Genomic DNA, 20,480 nt, shown 5'->3' on the forward strand with positions numbered 1-20,480 from the left:
GAACAGAACGGTCCTCTTTAGCTATTTGCTAGAGCAGGCACTTGTTGCAATGTATTCCTTTTTTCTCAGCTTGTGTTTTCTACCTGGCGTGATCATCTATGCTGTTGCTATGGTTTACATTGTTGTGTTTAGTGTTTGGTTAGAGCAGGGGTGGGCAATTATTTGGGCTGGAGAGCCACTTTGGGAGTTCTGGTGAGCTGTTGTGAGCCAGCGCAGCAGGGGGATAGTGCTAGCACAGTTTGGGGAGCAGGGGGGCAGGCAGGCAGGCAAGTGATCCTATCTGGCCCAGACCCATCCACCTGGCACCAGGTTGGGGTGCCCAGGCAGAGGGGCTAAGTCCAGCAACAGTGACAATGACAGTGTCATTTGGCAGCTGAGGGAGCTGCTGCTGGCAGCACTGCCAGGAAGCTGAGGCTGGCTGCTGAGCCACCATAGCCCCACTGTGTACCCAAGGGGCCACAGGACCAGCTGCACTTGCCATGGCCTGTCCTGTCCCTTGTACCTGGGCTGGGTGGGGCTGAGGGACCTGCCATGGGTCTGACAAAATCCCTTGGTGGGCCAGATCCAGCCCTTGGGCCTTGTTTGGTCCACCTGTGAGTTAGAGCCAATATACCAGGGGTGGGTAATTATTTCAGCAGGAGTGCCACTTAACGAGTTTTGGTGACTTGTCGAGGGCTGGATAGGTAATCTTGCCCTTTGACAGTTTCCCGCCCCCTGGTTGCCATATTGGGACCAGAAGTCCCGCTCCCTAATCCCTGACCTTTGCCACCAGGAGTCTGTCCCCTTGCTCCCCATAAATTCTCCTTTTGGGAGGGGAGGGTTGCCAACTTAGAACCAGAAAAAAAAGTCATACACTAAAAGTCAAACATCTACTATAACATATTTTAATTTTATTACAAAAAATATTTTTTTATGGGGTGAGGAATGCAGCCTGCCCAGCCCGCCTCTATTGTGGGCATTCTGTACCGTGCGCCTGCAACCCCCACATTTGCACAGCACTGGGGGAAGACCTGTGCTGGAGCTTCCCCGTCTCTTGCCCTGCAGGTCCCGGGACTCTGCCAGGAATGGAGTGCATCCCACCCCTGCTTTCCAGCAGAGTCCTGGAACTTGCATGGCAGGCGATGGGGAAGCCTGTCAGCTTCAGCCTGGGTCTTCAGCCAGTGCCGCATGAGTGCCAGGAGCTGCACATGTGCTGCGTGGAGCCCCTGTGATAGAGGCGGGCAGGGCAGACTGCGCTTCTCACCCCCATGCACAGTACTGGCCAAAGCTGCATGCTGCTGGGTGCCAGTGCCTGCGTGGAGCACAAGCACCCTGAGCAACACCACCTACTGCTACTGCCCCCACGGGGGACTGTGCATTGTGTAGGTGGTCCCCACAACCCCGCACCCTTCCTCACACCCTGCCTAGCCAAACCTGCACTGCTGCCAGCCCCAGCTCCATGCTATGTGCCCGCACCCAGCTGCAGCTCCCCCTGCCTCCGCCTCTTCCCTGCATACTGCCTGGAGTGAAATGAGGGGGACACTGGGGAAGCCAAGCAGATCCCCCTAGGGCGGCTGCAGCAGTGGCAGCAGCCCTCCTGGAAGCTGCTGCTGGCTGGGCCAGGCCCTTCGCCCACAAGGATGGGAGCGAGGGTATGTTGGGGGGTGTATACAAGGGTGCCTCACTCCCACCCTTGTAGGCTGAAGGGCTACGCTGGGTACAGTTCATTGGTGGATCCAGCCCACAGGCTATATTTTGCCACCTCTGCTGTATACTGCGGGGGAGCAAAATGGGAGATCCAGCTGGCAGCTGGACTCCATTTCCCAGCAGCTCTTGCCCGTACTGATCTGGCCAGTCTCCATGGAGACCCCAGGAGCAGCGGGGCTGTGACAGCATGGGGCTGTGATGGCCCCATCCTCCCAGGGTTTCCATGGAGACTGGCCCAAGCAGCACTGGCAGGGCATGTGGCTGAGAGGGGAGCTGCATCTGGGGCTAGTATCTTGTGCAGGCAGCAGGTCTTGGCTCTGGCCTGGCTCTGGCCTTGTGCTGTCACCACTGCAAGATCCCAGCCCTGGCCCCAAAGCAGCTCCCCACCCAGTTGCATACCTTGTCAGTAGCACTCGGGCTAGTCTTCATGGAGACCCTAGAAGCATGGGGTCATCACAGCCCAATGTTATCATGGTCCCATTGCTCCTGGGGTTTCCATGGAGGCCAGCCAGAGTGGCACAGGCAGGGGCTGCTGGGAAATGGAATCCCCCAGGGGCCTGACCTGGCCCATGAGCCAGACTTTGCCCACCCCTGCTATATACTAACAAGCCTGCCTACGAGACAGTGGTCATCTCTGCCACTGAATGGCACCAGGAAGTCTCTGCAGAGGAAATTACCAAGTGCCTTGTTTGAGAAGTGGCAAACAAGCCCTGATAGGGTGTGGAGGACATTTGCCTGAGCAACCCAGAGAGATAAACTGTTTCTCTAGGCAAGGAGGGGGTAAAAAGACTACTAAACCATCTGCCATGAGGCTTCTGGGAATTCTCACTCTGCCTGTAGTGCTCAGAGCCACCCCACTGAGGAGCCACTGTCGCTGCTGGAATCCACATGTGCGGCTCAGACAGATTCTCTGCATCCTGCCAAGAGCTGTGCCTCAGTCTGACTTCCAGAGTAAATCTCACTTCCCGACTGCCAAGGTGGCCTCGTTCCTGAATGGGAGATGAGGAGAGGGAAGTGATGTTTCAGTTTGACAGAAGGTGGCATTTTTCAGCTCTGCCTGGTAGAAATGGGAAATGCTTAAAAATAGTTCAAAGCAGGCAGGCTGGTAAAACTGAGCTCACATTCCCCCCCCGCACACTCTACCTCATACAAAAAAATTATTGTCACTAAAAGGTTAAGCTAGAGGATGAGGGTTTTTATTAGTTTGTTTGGGGGTTTTTTAACCATTTTGAAATGGGAAGCAATCTTCCAGGCTAGATTGAGGACCAGTTATTTAATCTCCCAAGGACTGTAGACATTACAATGCAGCAGCCCTGGAAAGCGACTGTAAGTAAAGGATGGATGCCTTGCCTAAGGGCCCAGAAGGGAATTCTTTGTCAGTGGTAAAATTAGAAAATGGCACTTATTAGCGTCCAGTCTTAGGTTCAGACCAGGAATAGCATCACCAGGAAGGGAACAGTAATTGGTCTTTTTAAAATTGATACATGTTACTAGCCTAAAATGGATAGAGGGCAGCCTGACCTTAATCTGAACTATTTGGCTACTCGAGACTCATATGGTATTTACCCAATTCCACAACAAGGTTTTTTCCCCTCATTTAACGTGGTGGGAGGGATCTTGGAATAGAGTATGAGGTGGCAGGGCACAGACAGCGGCTAGAGCCATAACTCCTGCCTGTCCCTGCATTAGCTTCTGCAGCCTCAGGCCCCTGGCTCCTTGCTCCAGCAGGCTCTATTCCTGTTGCAGTCTGGGGTACAGAACACAGCCCAGTGTGTCCCCACAGCAGTGGCATGGAGCTGGCACTGCTGCTACAGGCCTGAGCTGGGCCTCTGTTGCAGGCTGCAGCTGGGACAGACTTGTTAGCACAGAGCAATGGTAAATGGGAGGGGGGGGAGAAGCTGGGGGGGAAGCAGGGAATTGAGGCTGTGGGAGGGGCAGGCACAAAGTGGAGGGTGAGTTGCTGGGAGGGATTACAAGGGCAGGGGCAGCCCCTGCTGCTCACCCTACAACCTGCCCTCTGACTGCCTCTTTCACTGCCTGCCCCATTACTACTGCTTTCTCCACTGCAGTGATGGTGGGGACAAACTTAAGATAATCCTTTAATAATTAGATTCTACACATAGAAAATGATAGCAGGATTTCAGTGTATACAATCTAATTATTGGAAAGTTTTCTTAAATTTGGGGTCATCTTGGATTTGGGTAAATACAGTAATATTTTTAATAGTTGTACAGGAAGCAAAGTTAAGGTGGCCCGTTGCTGTAGAAAAGGGTATAACTAGTATGAGCAGCAGAGTCCATCACAACTCTCAATACAATGTGTAGGTGCCAATTCAATAGTCATGTTAATAGTGTGGGTCTTATGTTTGAGGGTCCTTATAACTGCTCTCCTGTTTTACCCATTACCCAAGTGCAGAATTAAAGAGCATCATTGTAACTGCACTTAATAACTTATACATACCACATGGTCCTCTAGGCTTCTTGGAGAGGCAGAGCTGTTCGTTGCTACTGTGAGGAAAGCTCTTTGCTCTGTATGGAAGCCATCTTGCCATCTCTCTTTGAAGCTGCTTAATCTGGTCACCTTTTTTCACCATTTCTTTGTTATTTTAATAGTATAGTAAGTGGAAGATTCCTGTTTTGAAGCAGGAGAACATTATACTTCATTAAGTAAATTACGCACTTGGTTTAATTTCCAATTAGCATTAGACGATAAAATAATCTGATTGCTTATCTTGCTCAGCATTCTCTGTTCCCTCTGCTTCCCCTCCACCCCCTCCACCCCCAATCAAAGCTTTTCTGTGTAGGTTGACAGAAAGATGCATGTTCTGGCTTCTACCCTCCCCCTGCCTCCTTGTGACTATATTTTACTCTGCCCTTTGAACTGAGGTGAGAGCCAGAGCTGCTGGAGGAAATAATTCACAAACCAGAATTGCTCCTTCTGCAGGTTTCTCAAGGACTTGGTCTGGTCTAATAGATTTGCTGCATAAACCATGTTTCACTGTGTCTGTCGTGCCCCAAGTAAACTAATATTTACAAGCCTGTAGTATGGTTTTAAGATTGAGGCTGTCAAAGGAATGTAGTAAAAACTTGGTACCCAAGACCCAAGGAAATGCCTTCTGAGAATCTGAATTGTTCAGGAAATCCCAGCTGAAATTTATATCCAAACTATGCTGTGACCCACGCTTGCAGCTCCCTTGGAATATATTTAAATGAGACCAGCAGGGGCTGATTTTAAATCAGAATGATTTAAGTTGCTGACTTGATCATAATTTATCAACAAGCAGAATACCTTGATTTTGAATGGTCAGCTTAATATTGCTTTACATGTCTATTCATTTTCCAAAATAAATTATGTTTGATTGGTAAACATTAAACAGGTTAAATTCTTAACCTGAGAAAATACCCTTTAAATTTAGTGTTTTTTTGCTGTCTAAGATGTAGTTTACTTAAGTAATTATATTGCGTATTATAGATTTATTTGGGAACTTTTTCCGGGTTTTAGGGCAGAAAAATGTGAATTATAAGTTTGGTTTTTTATATACTAGGTGCTTAATTTTTTCATCAAATCTGTGCTGTATTTGGCTGGAAATTTGGGATAGAATTCAAAATGCAAAAACAACATTTTAAAACTTTATATTTTAAAAAACTTTAAGTACCTGTGCCAGATACTTTTTCTTTAAGCTAGTTTATCCAAACATATTCTGCATTTCAAACTAATTTACACTCAGGTCTCTCTTTATGCGATGGTTGCATTCCAAAAAAATGTGGCTGGGAGCAATGGGGTTGCGTGGAGAGGGCATGAGCTCCTTGCTGCACTGGGTCATTCCTGCTGGGCTGTGGAGGCACCTGGAGCAGGGAACAGTGGGGCTGCGTGGAGAAGGTGATTGCCCCACAGTGGGGCTGCGTGGAGAAGGTGATTGCCCCACACTGCAAATGGCAGCATACACAGCGGGCACATCGCCACGGCAGCATGGGGCGAGCACCTTCTCTGCACGGCTGTTCTCTGCTTCCCTGCTCCTGAGCCTCTGGAGCCTGACGGGCATGACCCAGTGCAGCAGGGAGCTCATAGCCTATCCATGCAGCCCTGCTGTTCCCAGCCATGCTGGGTCATGCCTGCTTGGGCTGGAGAGGCACCTGGGGCGGGGAAGCAAGGTGGCAGGGAATGGTGGCTGCTTGTCCTGTGCTGCCCTGGGGACGTGTCTCCTATGCCTGCTGCTCTTTGAGGAGTGCAGCCCCGCACCACAGGAGGCGCGTGCCCAGGGCAGTGGGTTGTGGGGTGCTGGGACCAGGCAGGGAGAGGAGCTGAGCTGTGCCAGGCCCAGGATTGGGGCTAGGGCCCACTGCACCCATGCGTCTCCCCCTTTCCTTTGGAAGTGTGCAGGGTAGTGGGGAGCTGGCCCTTCTTTTCCCACGACAGGCCACCAGAGGCTCTGCCCTTCTCTCTGCTGGGGCCCTGCAGCTGCACACTGTGGCCCTGGGCTCCAAGCATTCCCCAGCTGGACAGCAGCCCCAGCCCTGCCCAGCTCCCTCCCTACTGGGGCCTCAATCCCTCTCTTCCTCTGCCCCCCACCCCACTTACCTGCCAGAGCTGCCCTCAGAGCTACTTGGGGCCGTGTGCATGGACTGTACATGGACTGTGGCAGCCCCTATCTCACTGCCTTCCTTCCACTTCTTCCCAGCTCCCTGCAAGCTAGAATTCTGCCAGCCTGCCCATTGCCGGCCAATTTCACATGAGATCAGATTTTTCTCGCACAAAGCAAATTTCTGGTATAAATAAGGTTGTTGCATAGAAGCGAATTCACACAAAATGAATTTGCATAAAGAGAGACCCAAGGGTATTGAACACAGAAGGCATTAATTATAATTAGTTAACTTGAGCTGATCATTTCTGGGTGCTGTGTCTTTCAGGATTTTAAAATAGAGGATGTCTTTCTCTCCCATGTCATTTTTATTCATTTTTTAAAAAAATTCCAGATCAGTTTCTCAACTTTGAATGAACTAGTTATTGAAATGAACTGGATGGATAAATTGAAACAAAGAATATTCTTGATCTGCTCCTGTAAAAGAGACTACTACTGTCAACTTGGTTTAGCACTTTAGCAACCTGAAAAATGTGGTAGTTTTTCTCATCAGTCTCCTTGTCGCAAGCTTTTTATAAGTCGTTAAATCAGAGCAGTGCTGGAAGTCAGGGTTGAGAGCCCTTTCTTTGGTTTTGTGGCAGGAGGATCATTCAAGAAATTAAATTATTAGTGACTTCCGCTAATTCATTGGTATAATTTTCCTTAAAACTTACATGACTTCACGGCCACATGCTTTGATTTAATTTTGAATGACTATCCTAGATATCTATGTTATCTTCAGATGATAGCTTTGGAGATGAGGAGCAACTGAACTTGCTTGGAATTGTTTATAAGTTCATTCTGTTCAATGGTTGCTTTCTGTTGTCTGGGGTTATTTGTGTCGTCTTGCTTTTGTCTTCATCGAGCATTATTGCTGTATTGTTAAAGTGTTGAAGTTTCAGGAACTACAATGCCGGCAAAAGTCACAGCCAGGAGATCTCAGCACCAATTTTGTTTTTAAAAAATGACCACAGGCTCAGTTCAGTGGTAAAGATTTGACCAGGTTTATTGTGTACCAGCACAGTCCTAACATGTTTTGACCTAACAAGTACATCAGTTAAGGCCTCAGTGACAAAGTAGTTGGTACAGCCCGACACAGGTTCCCCCAGGCCACTACAAAATTCCCTTGCTTTCCAAATTCTCTTTTTATAGTTATCAAAACAAATTATGTATGTTGAAAGTCTCAAGCCATCTTGTACCGTGGGCTTATTTCACATTTTGACCTGGGTGTTCCCATTCCAGACGTATCATTCTGGTACTGAACTATCTTACCTTGTACCATCATCTCCCACTCCCATCTCTTGGTAGGAATGCACATCTGGCTCACATAACAAATTTTGTTTATGTGAGAAGTTCATACGTTGGTCAGGTTTGGTGACGAGACCTATTCTGGCCAATGCTTTAGCAAAGCCTTTGTGTGAGCAGCATATATCGATCAATGCCCCAGCAAGGCCTTCACTTTCAAAGGCCTGGAGATATCTGTCTATACCATTGGTGGATTTACAACTCCTGTCCCCATATACTAAGATGGAAATAATATTTGAATTAAATATTTGCATTTTGGTCTTTGAATAGTAGATTTCAGTGATCAAATCTTGAAGCTGGATAATATAATGCTGCCTTGCCAACTTTTATAACTTCTTATTTTCTTCTGATTATTCCCATAGGTTTGTATGTTACTGCCAAGGTAGGATGACTGTCCTCCTTTGTATTCTCTTAGCCTTCTAATAAAATGCTTCAGTTGTGAGTTGCTGAGCTTCTTAGTAACAGGTTTCTTTTCCATGCTGAATCAGTAAATGGTCTTTTGGCCTCTGCTTACATGTTGGTTGAGCTGTTACCAAGAGAGAACTCTTGTCAGCATAATCTAAATCTTTTTGCAGACTATTTGTGCTATGTTAGAGCAGCTATGTTCTTATAGCTGTAAAGCCAGTGGCACCACCTAATAGGGGAGGTGTCACCAGTATGTGAGTGAGTGAGTGAGGATTTTTCTGAAATCTGGTTTTACTTAACTGCATGTTCTGTTGGTATGTACACCTTTGACAATATTAATTCTTTTGTTGACCTAACACTTCAAGACATTCCCACGTGAATAGCAATGAAAACCACCAAAAGCTTCTTTTAAAAATGATTAACTTCTTTAGTTTTCACTGTTTAGCTATCCAGTTATCTTGTTGATCATTCTCAGAATGAAAATCTACTTGATATGTAATCTACAGACTTGGAAGCGAGCCTGCTTGGCCACAACTGTTTCCCTTTATTTTGCTTAGGATAATGCTGTAGAAGACTGGCCAGTTGCTTAGAAAAGTTCAGCACCTCAGCAGTTGCTTAGATTCCTTTTCTTTGCTGTTTTGATATTGTCTGTTCCTGCTCTCAAATTATGTTGAAAAATGTGGTAGTCTTTCTCATCAGTCTCCTTGTCTCAAGCCTTTTATAAGTCCCCAGCTTTTCATTAAATCAGAGTAGTGTTGGAAGTCAGGATTGAGAGTCCTTTCTTTGGTTTTGTGGCAGGAGGACCATAGTTTCATAGTTTCTAGGGTTGGAAGGGACCTGAGTAGATCATCTAGTCCGACCCACTGCCATGGCAGGAAAGAGTACTGGGTCAAACGACCCCAGCAAGGTGTTCATCTAGCCTCCTCTTAAAAACCCGCAGGGTAGGATCCTGCACCACCTCTCTTGGAAGTTGGTTCCACATCCTAGCCGCCCTGACCGTGAAGTAGCGCCTCCTGATATCCAGCCTAAATCTACCCTCCGCCAGCTTGTGACCATTATTCCTGGTCGCTCCTGGCAGTGCTCGGGGGAACAGTGACTCCCCCAATGCCTGCTGATCCCCCCTGACTAGTTTATAACAGGCCACTAGATCCCCCTTCAGCCTTCTCTTTTGGAGACTGAACAGGTTCAGGTCCCTCAGCCTCTCCTCATAGGGTTGTCCCTGCTGTCCCCTGATCATGCGAGTGGCCCTCCTCTGGACCCTCTCCATGCTGTCCACATCCCTCTTGAAGTGCGGCGCCCAGAACTGGACGCAGTACTCCAACTGCGGCCTGACCAGTGCTGCATAGAGGGGGAGAATCACCTCCTTGGAGCTGCTCGAGATGCATCTGTGGATGCATGACAAGGTACATTAAAGAAATGAAATTATTTTTCCTCAGTAGAGGCTAAGGAAGCTGGGCTTATTTAGTCTAGAAGAGAGAAGACTGAGGGAGGATTTAATAGCAGCCTTCAGCTACCTGGTGGGTGGTTCCAAAAAGGATGGAGCTGGAGTGTTTGCAGTGGTAGCAGATGACAAACAAGGAGCAATGGTCTCAAGTTGCAGAAAGGGAAATTTAGGTAGTGGTAGTTTTGTGGGAGTTTTACTCATCAGTCTCCTCATCACAGATTTTCTATAAGTTCCCATCTTTTCATTAAATCAGAGCAGTGCTCATGAAGAGGGTAGTAAGGCATTGGAACAGGCTACCTAGAGAGGTTGTAGAATATCCATCCTTGTCTAGGACCTGGCTAGACAAAGCCTTGGCTGGGATGATCTAGTTAGAGATGGTCCTGCTTTGAACAGGGGGTTGGACTAAATTACCTCCTGAGGTCCCTTCCAAACCTAATTTTGTCTGATTTTTGTTGCAGTTGCAAGTGTATTTACAGCACCTAGATCCCCTAAAGGTAGCAATACGTAGACAATAGTGTTGGGGACATTCTGGAATCAGGTGTGACTTTGTATGTTAAAAAGTCAGTAGGGAGACTTGTTGGCTTCAGAAGCTGCCTGTTGCCTTTCAAACTGAATTAACTGGGTGTCATGCATATCAATATGGGAATCAGTGGTTTTATGATGAGGTCTGTTTTTTTTAAACATTTTTCATTAGTGGGGAGAGTGACCTTTATGGAAGTTAAGGCCAGGAAGAGCTTCATAACCTGAGTAGATATTTGATACCTGGAGTTGGTTGAAATATTTTGTCTACTTTACTTGTTCCAGCTGTGTACTTTGTGTTGCCACCTCTTTTTGCCTGACATGGCCAAAAGTAGCATCACAAAAGGCAGTATTGCTGAAAGGACTCCATTCCTTTGGACAACACCAATTGGCCACGCCTATAGCCAATTTAGGACTTTACCGTCTTTTTAAAATATTTTTGCTACAGTTTTTCTCCCAGCACCATCTGCTGCTGCAGTCTCTTTGTGCTCCCCTGGTATATTGGCAGCTGCCTTCCAATGGCACTGCTGATGTTCTCTTTCTCTTCCTCCCTCAGAGACCAAAAGCATTTTAGCAAGGACTCTCCATGCTTTTGGCAGACAGTGAAAAACAAATTGCAAGTTCTCAGGCTACTTTGGGTCCCCCATGAGCTAAACCAGATAGTGCCATCAGCCCCAGTTCTCAACCTGTGCTAAGCCCCCAGATCCCAGCTATACACCCCAGTATGAGTGACACACAGACAATGAATTGTTTTCATCTCTCTCTCCCAGGTGGTGGCGAATGCTGTGGCTGCCTTGTCTGAGATCAGCGAATCGCATCCTAATAGTAACCTGCTGGACCTGAACCCACAGAACATTAACAAATTGCTAACTGCTCTAAATGAATGCACCGAATGGGGCCAGATCTTCATTCTGGACTGTCTGTCCAACTATAACCCCAAGGATGATCGTGAGGCTCAGAGGTATGCTAGGTCATACCCTTCACATGCAGCTAATGGCCACATGTCTATGCTGCCTCTGTGTCACATCTGGCACCCCTGCTGAGAAATGTATCTTGGTTGCTCACCCTTGCTCAGCATGAGTCAAATCCAAAAAGGGGGCAGGGTAGAAGATTTAGAGCAACCCTAAGCACACACTTTGGCACCACTCTCAAATGCTCTTTCTTCAGCATGCTCCTTGTTGGATGCTCAGGGTTGTGCTAAGGCCTCTTCTCTGGCATTTAACTGGACTAACATGGGGCAGTGCAAAACAAGCCCAGTGTCCCCTCTCTTTGAGGCTGTATGGGCAGGCTTGATAAAACAGGTTCATACAGGCTTTGAATGGCAGAAATATATTTCACATAAATTACTTCAAAGGCATGGGTGTTTGGTATTGCAGGCATCTGCTAGGACCAGTTACCAAGCTGCATAGGCCTAGCCTCTCCCATCAGGCCATTACTGGTTCTCTGTATTTTCCTTAAGGAGCTGGACATGGTAATCCCTCATCCCAGCAATGGATTAGTGGAGAGCTAGCCCTATTGTAACAACTGGCCAGTGCACATTACACAATACAAAAGTTTTAGTATTGTTCCTTAAAAGAAAAAAAAATATTTTTGCTTTGTTTTCTTAGTTTATATGCCACAAAAGCCCTGGAAAGTGTTTTAAAAATAACTTATTTTTTATATTCTGTCAGTTTTTTTATGAACTGGAAGTTCTTATGACTAGAAAACTAAGCTAATATCACAGGTTAGGAAATAAACCTGAGGAATGACAACTAGGAAGGGATCTTTGTCATGCGTTTAAAACTCTCTCTTTGGTTCATACCTATAACTTCAATGCACAACTGAGAATAAAAGGAGTTTGTGCTAGATTCAGCACCATCAATTCTGGTTAAGATCACAGTTAACACTCCTTGAAAACCTCCCTTTTGGTTCTCTGGCAAACCACGGAATGGTCAGGCTCTGTCTCTGATATTTGAAGGGTGGGAGGAAAAGGTTGGGGGCAGAGCATAAAGTCAGAAAGCTACAATTGTTTCTTCTTAAAGCAGTGAGAAAGGATGAAGGTCTGTGTTTTTAAAATTCCGTGCAGGCACATTTTGACTTGCTAGGTTTTATTCAGTGGCTGTGTTTTTGCAGCAGAACGCATAATTCCATCTTAAATTTTGCTGGTTTCTTCTTTATACAGATGTTCTAATATCTCCTGTGCCTGGGCCCAAACTCAAGCTCTTAATTATCTCTAAAACCCCACAAAGATCTCCAAGACACTATGTTTGAGTTACCTTGGCTTCAGCAGAATGGAGCTGTCGGTTTTAAATCCTTTGAAAGGCAGTGTTTGCAAACAGGTGCAACATGTTTGTTGCACCTTTCTGTGGAGCTTGACCCTTGACTCCTTAGTTCAGAGTTGCTGGGTAGCCCTTTCTTCTTGAATCCTGTCTGGTTTCTGATAAGTTCATTCCTTGTTATACAGGTTTCCCTCGATTTATGCAGTACATGTGTTCCTGGAAAACTGCGCATAAATTGAGTTTGCATAAAGGGAACCCAGTTTACAATCTAAGAAATAGGGATACATTCCAACAGCAGTGAGGGAGGAAGGGAGGAAGGCTGGGACTAGGGAAAGGGTGGGGGGAGGGTCATGGTGTAACCTGTTGGCCACTCCTGTTAGCAAAGAAGAGGAAACTGTGAGTGGACGCAGGACTCAGGGGGGGCATGGTGCAGCTTTTGCTGCTATGCACACCCAGGAGAGCTGTGGGCTGGGGGGCTGTGCCAGGCTCTTTCCAGGGGACACATGCCCCTGGATCCGGGCATGGGAGGAGGGCAGGCTGCTGTTGCAGGCTGGAGCTGGTGACGGCCCCACACTCTTCCCAGTGCTCGGTGGCGGCCCTGGAAGGGCAGGTTGGGGGGGCGCTATGGCGAATTTTGGGGTGGCAGCAGCTCTCCTCCCAGCGCCATTGAACTCCAGGAAGAGCCCAGTGTCACTGCCGGGCCCCCCGTCCCATGCCCTGCACCCACTTACAGTTCCCTCCGCTTTGCTCCCTGCTGCAGCCCCAGGCCTCTGCTTCTCCCACTCGCCCCATCGCCTGCTGCAGCCGGCCCAGCAGTAGCCAACACCAGCTGCCTGCAGCTGCTGGGCTGCACCATGCCCCAGACCCTCCAGGGCTCCGCTTCTCCCCACTAATTCCAACACCTGCTGAAGCAGCCAGCACCACCTGTCTCCACCGTGGCATGGCGCAGCCCAAGAGCTGGGGTGAGTGGGGACAAGCGGAGCCCTGGAGGGTTCCGGGCACAGTGCAGCCCAGTGGCTGCAGGCAGCTGGTGTCGACTGCTCCCAGAACAGCGGCAGCAGGGGCTGGGGTGAGTGGGGCCTTAGCCCCACAGCCCTTTCCCCTCCCCACACAGACTTACTTACTTGGGGAGGGGGGGGCAGTGCCTATGCTGATCGCATAAGAGTGAATTTACCTTACATCTAATCTTACAATTTTGGGTATAAAAAGGGTCATCGCATAAGAGCTCATTTGCATATACAGAACCTGCATAAATCGAGGGAAACTTGTATAGCACTTTGCTTCCATAGATTTCCAGGAGTTTTACAAAGAAGGTTGGTATCATTTCCATTTATGGGGATAAATGCTGAGTGGAAAGTCTTGGAAATGTGTGCAGTGACACTTCCTTGTTTAGTTCCTTCTGTGTTCAGGAAAACAAGACTTGGATGTTCTTTGTAAATATGCACCATTGCATGAAACAAACACCTGACTTCAGCAGTTTCTCTTTTGAACAGAAACAACTTTGTGTCCTCAGTTCAGGTGAAGTCTTATGGAAGGAGTTCTGAAATAATCTTAAAAAAAATTTCTTGCATTTGTTTTTTAGCATTTGCGAGAGAGTGACTCCACGGCTGTCTCATGCCAACTCGGCAGTGGTGCTCTCTGCAGTGAAAGTCTTGATGAAGTTCCTAGAGCTCTTACCCAAGGACTCAGACTACTACAACATGCTGCTAAAGAAACTAGCTCCTCCACTTGTAACCCTGCTGTCAGGAGAGCCTGAAGTTCAGTATGTTGCTCTGAGGAATATCAACTTAATTGTGCAGAAAAGGTAAAGGCTGGAGTTCTGCCCTCCTTGGGTGCAATGAAAGGGTGCTGGTTGATATGTACAAGCTTACTTGGAAGACTTAAGTTCTAGATGCATCTGTGAGGAAATGGTTGACTAGTTGTCACAACAGTATTGAGCCAGTAAGACTGTTTTTTTTCTTTTTTCTTTTTTTTAAGTGGATGATGTAGGACACTATTATTTTCTTCCTTTCCCTGTCATAGTGACAGCCAGACGGACCCTTCCCTTCATGTAGTCAAGTAAAGAATCTAAACCAATAGAAGAGATTGATGAACATGGAGCTCTGCTGAATTAGAGGGAATGTGGTTGGTGTCTTTTAAGCCAGTCCATTCTTGTGTACTCTTCAAATAGATGGTGGCAGCTTGAACTCTACATTTTGAAAGCATCACTCTGCCACTAGAGCCTTGTGATTGCTTTTTAAACAATTGTTCTTACATCTGTTTGTAAATCTGTGCTGAACTGTTATCAGTGAATTCCCAGCAAAAGCTGAAGTTGATTTAAAAACTAAACTACTTGCATTTGAAATAGGAAGCTGTTTAATTTTCAGGCTTGGGTTGATTCTGTTGCATGTGTTCTCCAGGCCTGAGATCTTGAAGCAAGAAATCAAGGTGTTCTTTGTGAAGTACAATGACCCCATTTATGTCAAACTGGAAAAGCTGGACATCATGATCCGCCTGGCCTCTCAAGCAAACATCGCCCAGGTCAGCTTCTTAAAGTGCTCTTAGCCCTGCATGCATCCTAGGGATGGCAAACAATGTGAGGGAGGATTTATGTACAAATTTATACCTCCTTAAAGTGTTTTCAACCACTGTGCAAGAAGTGACAGCAAATCAATGCTCCCTTCAGCACAGTATATTGTTTAATAATTTAGAAGCAGGAGCAGCACACCTGTTAAGTGGGTTTTACATTTTTGTAGTTGGGTCTCAGCAGAGCTGAGGTTAGAATTTAGGAAACTTGACTGTTCATGCTGTGCATCTTCTCTGTCCTGTTACTACATTGCTGAAATGCCACGGTTTGTCCATTCTCTTTGGCAATATTTGTGAGCTCAGAGTGCCAGTCTTCATGAGAGAGCTTTAAGAGCAGCAAGCAAAGAGAAAGCAGGCACAAATTCTGCAGACAAATGTTTTTCTTCTTTCTTACAATGCCTTTGTGATGTAACCAATTCACATCAGCTCTTTCATACACATGGAACATATGAGAAACAAGAATATAAGTGCCCTGCTGGGTCAGACCACAGATCCATCTAGCTCAGTATCTTGTCCCTCTCAGTAACAGAGTAAATTCTGAAGGGAAGAGTTTAAGCAGGACATACAGTATCTCAAATGATCCCTCCCTTGTGCCTCTCTCTTCACTGCTCCCAGCATTCAGAGTCCTAGGTTGTCTTAACATTAAATTTGTACTCTATTGCATTAATACCTGCTGAGGGACCTATCCACCATGAATTTGTCCAATCCCCTTTTGAACCTGGTTAAATTATCTGCTCCTGGAGGAGCAGATGAGTTTGAAGTAGTAATAATATAAAATAACACATCCCATTTGTATTTTAAATGTCTCTAGAACTAACAAAAAAAAAAAAAAAATCAACCCAAAATTTTCCCAGGAAAGGATTGCTTCTCTTAAGCAAAGTGTCCTAGAACCTTCATGCAGCTACCCCCAAGGACTGCTGTTGTGCCCCAGAATGCATGCATCTCCATGCAGCAGACTGATAGGCCAGGGGTGTGCAAAATGACAGCTCTAGCTGGCAGCTGGACTCCATTTCCTAGCAGCCCCTGCCCACATGGCTTGGGCTGATCTCCATGAAGACCCCAGCCACAGCTCACTGTGATACCAGGGCTACGGTTGCCATGGAGACTAGCCCCAGCTGCACTGGTGGGGCTTGTGGCAGGGCAGGGGGCTGCTCTGGTGTCACTGGGATCTTGCAGTGGGGACAGCTTGGTCAGGGCCGGGGCAGAGCTGCAGTCTGCAGCCTGCATGTTCTTGGCAGGCGTGTATAGGCAGCAGATCATGCCTCGGCCCTTGCTCAGGACCACACTGTCACCGCTGCAAGGAGCCAGGGCAGAGCCACGATGCGCTGCCTGTGTGCTCCTGCTCAGCAGGCAGTCTGCAGATCTGCTCTGCCCTGGCCCCAACTAAGCTGCCCTGTCACAAAATCCCAGCAGCTCCAGAGCAGCCCACTGCCATGTGCCCTGCCAGTGCAGCTGGGGCTGGTCTTCATGTGACCAGGGGCTGCTGGCAAATGGACTCCACAGCCAGCCGGACTTTGCCCACCTCTGTGATAAGCCTATAAAGGAATGGACAGCACTAGCTCCCTTCTCCCCTTTGTCTCCTATACTCTCTGGTGATGCTTCTAAATCAAGGATGGATTGTGCTTCCAAGTTGGTCAAGGAAATTTGAAAATAGGTCAGACTGTGTCATTCTGCTTTCACCCACTGGTCCCACAGTGAGGTTGATCTTGCTGCTTCATTCTAGGCAGCCCTTCTCTAAGTGGAGTTTAGAGTTTGAATCTAGAGGCTGCTCCTGGAGTTTAAGGACTATATTCATTTAATACCTGCACGTACAGTTATGGAGAGGACATTTTAGATTAAGTTTAAATATAAAACTTGAATTGCATTTACTGCACTCTCTGCCATGAGGACACTACAGCTCCACTTACAGTCTAATAACCAAGTTTGGTTAGAAGTGAAAAAGAGCCATTGGAAATGTTACCCTTCACTCCCTGACTCAAACAACTCAGGTTTTGTGTGATGCTGCCCAACAGGTTCTGGCAGAACTCAAGGAATATGCTACTGAGGTGGATGTTGACTTTGTCCGTAAGGCTGTGCGAGCAATTGGACGATGTGCCATCAAGGTTGAGGTAAGTATTTGGCATTTGTGTCTAGAATGTGCTATGAAATGACAATTTTTGAGATCTATGGCAATGCTGTTGGATTTCTCTCTTCTACCCTGCATGGTGGGGAAGGCTCCTTATTCCTGTCTTAAAGATTAAATAACTTGCTCATGGTTATACATGGGTCTATGCCAGAGTCTGAGATGGAACGTGAAAATCGTGAATCTCAGTTCAGTGCCTTAGAGGGGATGGTCTTATGATTCTCTTTGATCTTGAGGTTGTGCCAGACGCTTAGCTGATATAAATTGTCATCACTCCACTGGCTTCAGTAGAACAATAACAATTACCCACAATGGCTGTGAGCTGGCATTTGGGGAAGGGAAAAGAGAGACTGTGTTTATTGCATAAAAAAGCAGAAAAATATTTCTCTCTAAAATGGCTGATGGCCCTGTGGCAGGAATCCACCTCTGTTTCTCCCCAAAATCTCTGTGCTGTGACAATTTGATTAGGATGGGCTCAGCAGAGGAGACACACCTTTACCCTATCTCTTTAGGTAACCTGAATTGGCTACATTCCTGAGGGAGGGGGAAACCTGCTCCCTCTGCCTACCTGACTGGTATCAGCTACCTGGGTGAGGGGCATCTACCTGGTAGGCTAGAGTCTGCCTGGCAACTAGTGATGCATTTCAAATTGGTTGGCCGACAGCCAACAGGTGCTGGCCTCCATTGGACCAGGTGAATGAGGTCACAGGGGCTATACAAGTTAAGACTGCCCAGGAGGAAGGGGCAGCAGCCATGTGGGGGACTCACTTAGAGAGGAGCTTTGCTATTTGAAACTGGCTCTCTCCCCCATAACTCATGAGCTAGGAATGGCCTGCCTCCAGAGGGAATCTCCAACAGCCTCAGGGTGATGCTTGTGAGTAAGCTACTCGAGATCTGGTTAGCTATATAGCTGGCAGTAACTCAGATGTGTGATCAAAAGGCTACCTCAGCCAGACTGTTTTGCTCTATGGGATTTCTATGATATTGCTCTATCTTGCACCCTATTTTCACCTTACACGTGTAATCAATAAAGTTCTCCTTTGTGACCGGTGTAGGAGAGTTATTGAGGGGGTGGGTCTAAATTATGCCTAAGAGGCCCCTTAGGTGTGTGGACTAAGGGAGACTTTCCTTTTTGGCCCCCGATTTGGGGAAGTGCCCCAAGTGCCTGTACTGGGTCGAGTACCCGTAGGACAATTAGGCCTGTGTTTCCCTGAGGACAGAGGGCCGAGACTGTCCCTTCTCGGGGTGGTGGCAGCTTATGTTACCCCCAGGCTAGCAAGTGTGCTCCAGGAAGGGGGACAGCCGGACGTGAGGCACCCCTAGGGAGGCACTCGGAGCCTGGAAGCAGGTTGGGTGCAGGGAGATGGGTGGCTCAACGCAGGACTGCCCCCTGCTGGCCTGCCACAGGACCCAGATGCATCTGAATAAGAGCTTTGAGAAGTTCTGAAAATTTGTTATTTTTCAATATTCAGATTTGAAGTCTCCCATCCCCATCCCACCCCTTAGATCATTTAGTGTTCAGATCATTTAGTGTTAAAGGTTTGTAAAACTTCCAAATTTATTTCAGTGTTCAAGATTCCTTTTCAGTTTAAAGGCAGAAACTATTTTCAAAGGAAAACAGTAGGCAATATATGAGTTTACTAATTTTAGGCAAACTTGTACTTCTCAAGGGTCGGACAGATCTATAAAGAGAGCAGGGACTTATGGTATAAAGTCCTGGCTTGTTAAGCCACTGTAGATAACTCATGCAAAGTACTATGTGGATACTTATGCTTTAAGTTAAATCAGACTTGTTTAAATTTAGCTCAAGTCCCTGTTGACTTTGGGAGCAGATTTAAAGAAACCCAAAACAAACCTTCCTTAAATTAAAGTATCCACACACAGACTTGCACTATTTACTTTCTTCTAGGCGATATGGTCCATTTGCTGCCACCTGCCTTGCTGCCACCTAGTTCCTCTGGTCTGAATAGATTTTGGTTGCAGATTTTTACTTCTATGGACTTCCCACCACATGTCGGAGGCAACGGAGGAGGTGATCTCCTGCCAGCCCATTTGCATTTCTAATTTTGGTGGATCCTTTCTAGTCAAGTAATGAGAAGGAGACTGTTTAAAAACCAGCAACAGCAAAAAATTGGGCTCCTGAGGCAGAAAGTACTACCTCTGTGAAGAAGCTTGAACAGATTTGGAGGTGATGCCTTTACAGGCTAGTATTCGCCAAATCTCTCACCTGAATCCACTCCAGTCCCTCCACATCAGCAGTTAATTTGCTAACCAGGCCCTCTGATTTCCACAGAATCAGGTTGCTAAGATATCAGGATGCTGTAGGAGGCCTCTTGTCTGCCCTCACACATCAGGTCTTGTGAGACTCATGTCCAGTATATGTAAGGGCTTACTAAAGATGCCTAGCTTATTTTCAGTGATAATTCTGTACCATATTACCATAAAAATGCATGTCCTAATAAGCAGAGTTAATTTTACTTTTAGCATCCTCTGAAGACTTTGCTTTTGAAAATTAAGGTCTGTTTATTTCTCTGGCAATAGCTTGAAAAGAAGGCAATCTCAAAACAATCCACTATAGCATGTAAGAGGACTCTTGTCTCTGGGTTAATAGACACCTGTTCCCAGGACAACAGAGTTTATTAGAGGCCATTTCCATCATGGATTGTAACTAATGGAGGCATCTCCTTATTCTCTGAGCAATCAAAGCGCTCAAGTTTTTGATGGCTTAAAAATCTTCCTTTGACACAGGACAGAGCCAGCAGGAGCTCATGATGAATGAGAGTTCACAGGGAACCTCATCTCCGCCTGCAGGAATCCTGCCTTTCATCTAATTGTGTCTGTTCTAGGAGAGTAGATTCATGAATATATTTGTATCCACTGCGACTAGAGGCTGGGAGCAAGTGCATTCCTCTAGTTTGGGAGCAACTGGTTTGGGAGCAAGTACATTATCTGTCAAGAGTACAGGGAATCATGTATTGGCTATCTCTAGCTGCAAGGCAAAAGAGAAACATGCCACCTGCAGCTATCTTCATAGGGATACAAATGAAGCATCAGCCGGCCCCAAAACTTTCCATCAGGTTAGAGCAGACAGGCTAGACAGACACTGAGTGCAAGTAGCAAAGCTAATGTAGTAAATACGGTAGGTGTGGGGGCATGGCGGGAGGGGTCAAATCCCATTCACAGTAAGATTCCTTCTGGAGAGACGTCAGCAAAAGTTCTCAGATAAGTGCAGGAGTGGGATCTTTACAGTACCGTTTACAGAATTGGGCTTACCTTCTCTGGGTTGTGTTTGGTTTCTGTAGAACAGCAGCAATTTTGAATACCCCCTAGCTAGAAACTGCGTCTTTTCATATTGGCTCAGTTTCTACCTTTGCACTACAGACTAGTCTGCCACACACGCATTATTCCTGCAGTGATATGTTTTTGTCTGGAGTCTGCCTGCAGAAACCTCTCAAATGCCTGTCGCACAATAATAAACTCCCCCCATATGGTGAGATGCATCTTGCCAAGAGTCAAAGTAGAATTGCATGTCCTTCCCTAGCAATTCCCTTATAAAGA

General features: G+C 46.8%; 1 protein-coding gene across 4 annotated transcripts in view; it reads left to right on the forward strand.

Annotated features, from left to right (window-relative positions):
- Positions 1–20,480, forward strand: part of AP2B1 (adaptor related protein complex 2 subunit beta 1) — a 139,748-nt gene that overhangs the window by 30,571 nt on the left and 88,697 nt on the right. For all 4 annotated transcript variants that reach the window (XM_090026666.1, XM_090026664.1, XM_090026667.1 and 1 more), the window contains 4 exons: positions 10,748–10,938; positions 13,818–14,039; positions 14,635–14,755; positions 16,813–16,908. In XM_090026666.1, coding sequence (XP_089882792.1) covers positions 10,748–10,938; positions 13,818–14,039; positions 14,635–14,755; positions 16,813–16,908 — 630 coding nt within the window. The remainder of the gene's footprint in view (positions 1–10,747; positions 10,939–13,817; positions 14,040–14,634; positions 14,756–16,812; positions 16,909–20,480) is intronic.

Source organism: Crocodylus siamensis, chromosome 13 (genome assembly GCF_052110815.1).
Source record: "Crocodylus siamensis isolate JL-2025a chromosome 13, ASM5211081v1, whole genome shotgun sequence".
NCBI classification, from domain to species: domain Eukaryota; kingdom Metazoa; phylum Chordata; order Crocodylia; family Crocodylidae; genus Crocodylus; species Crocodylus siamensis.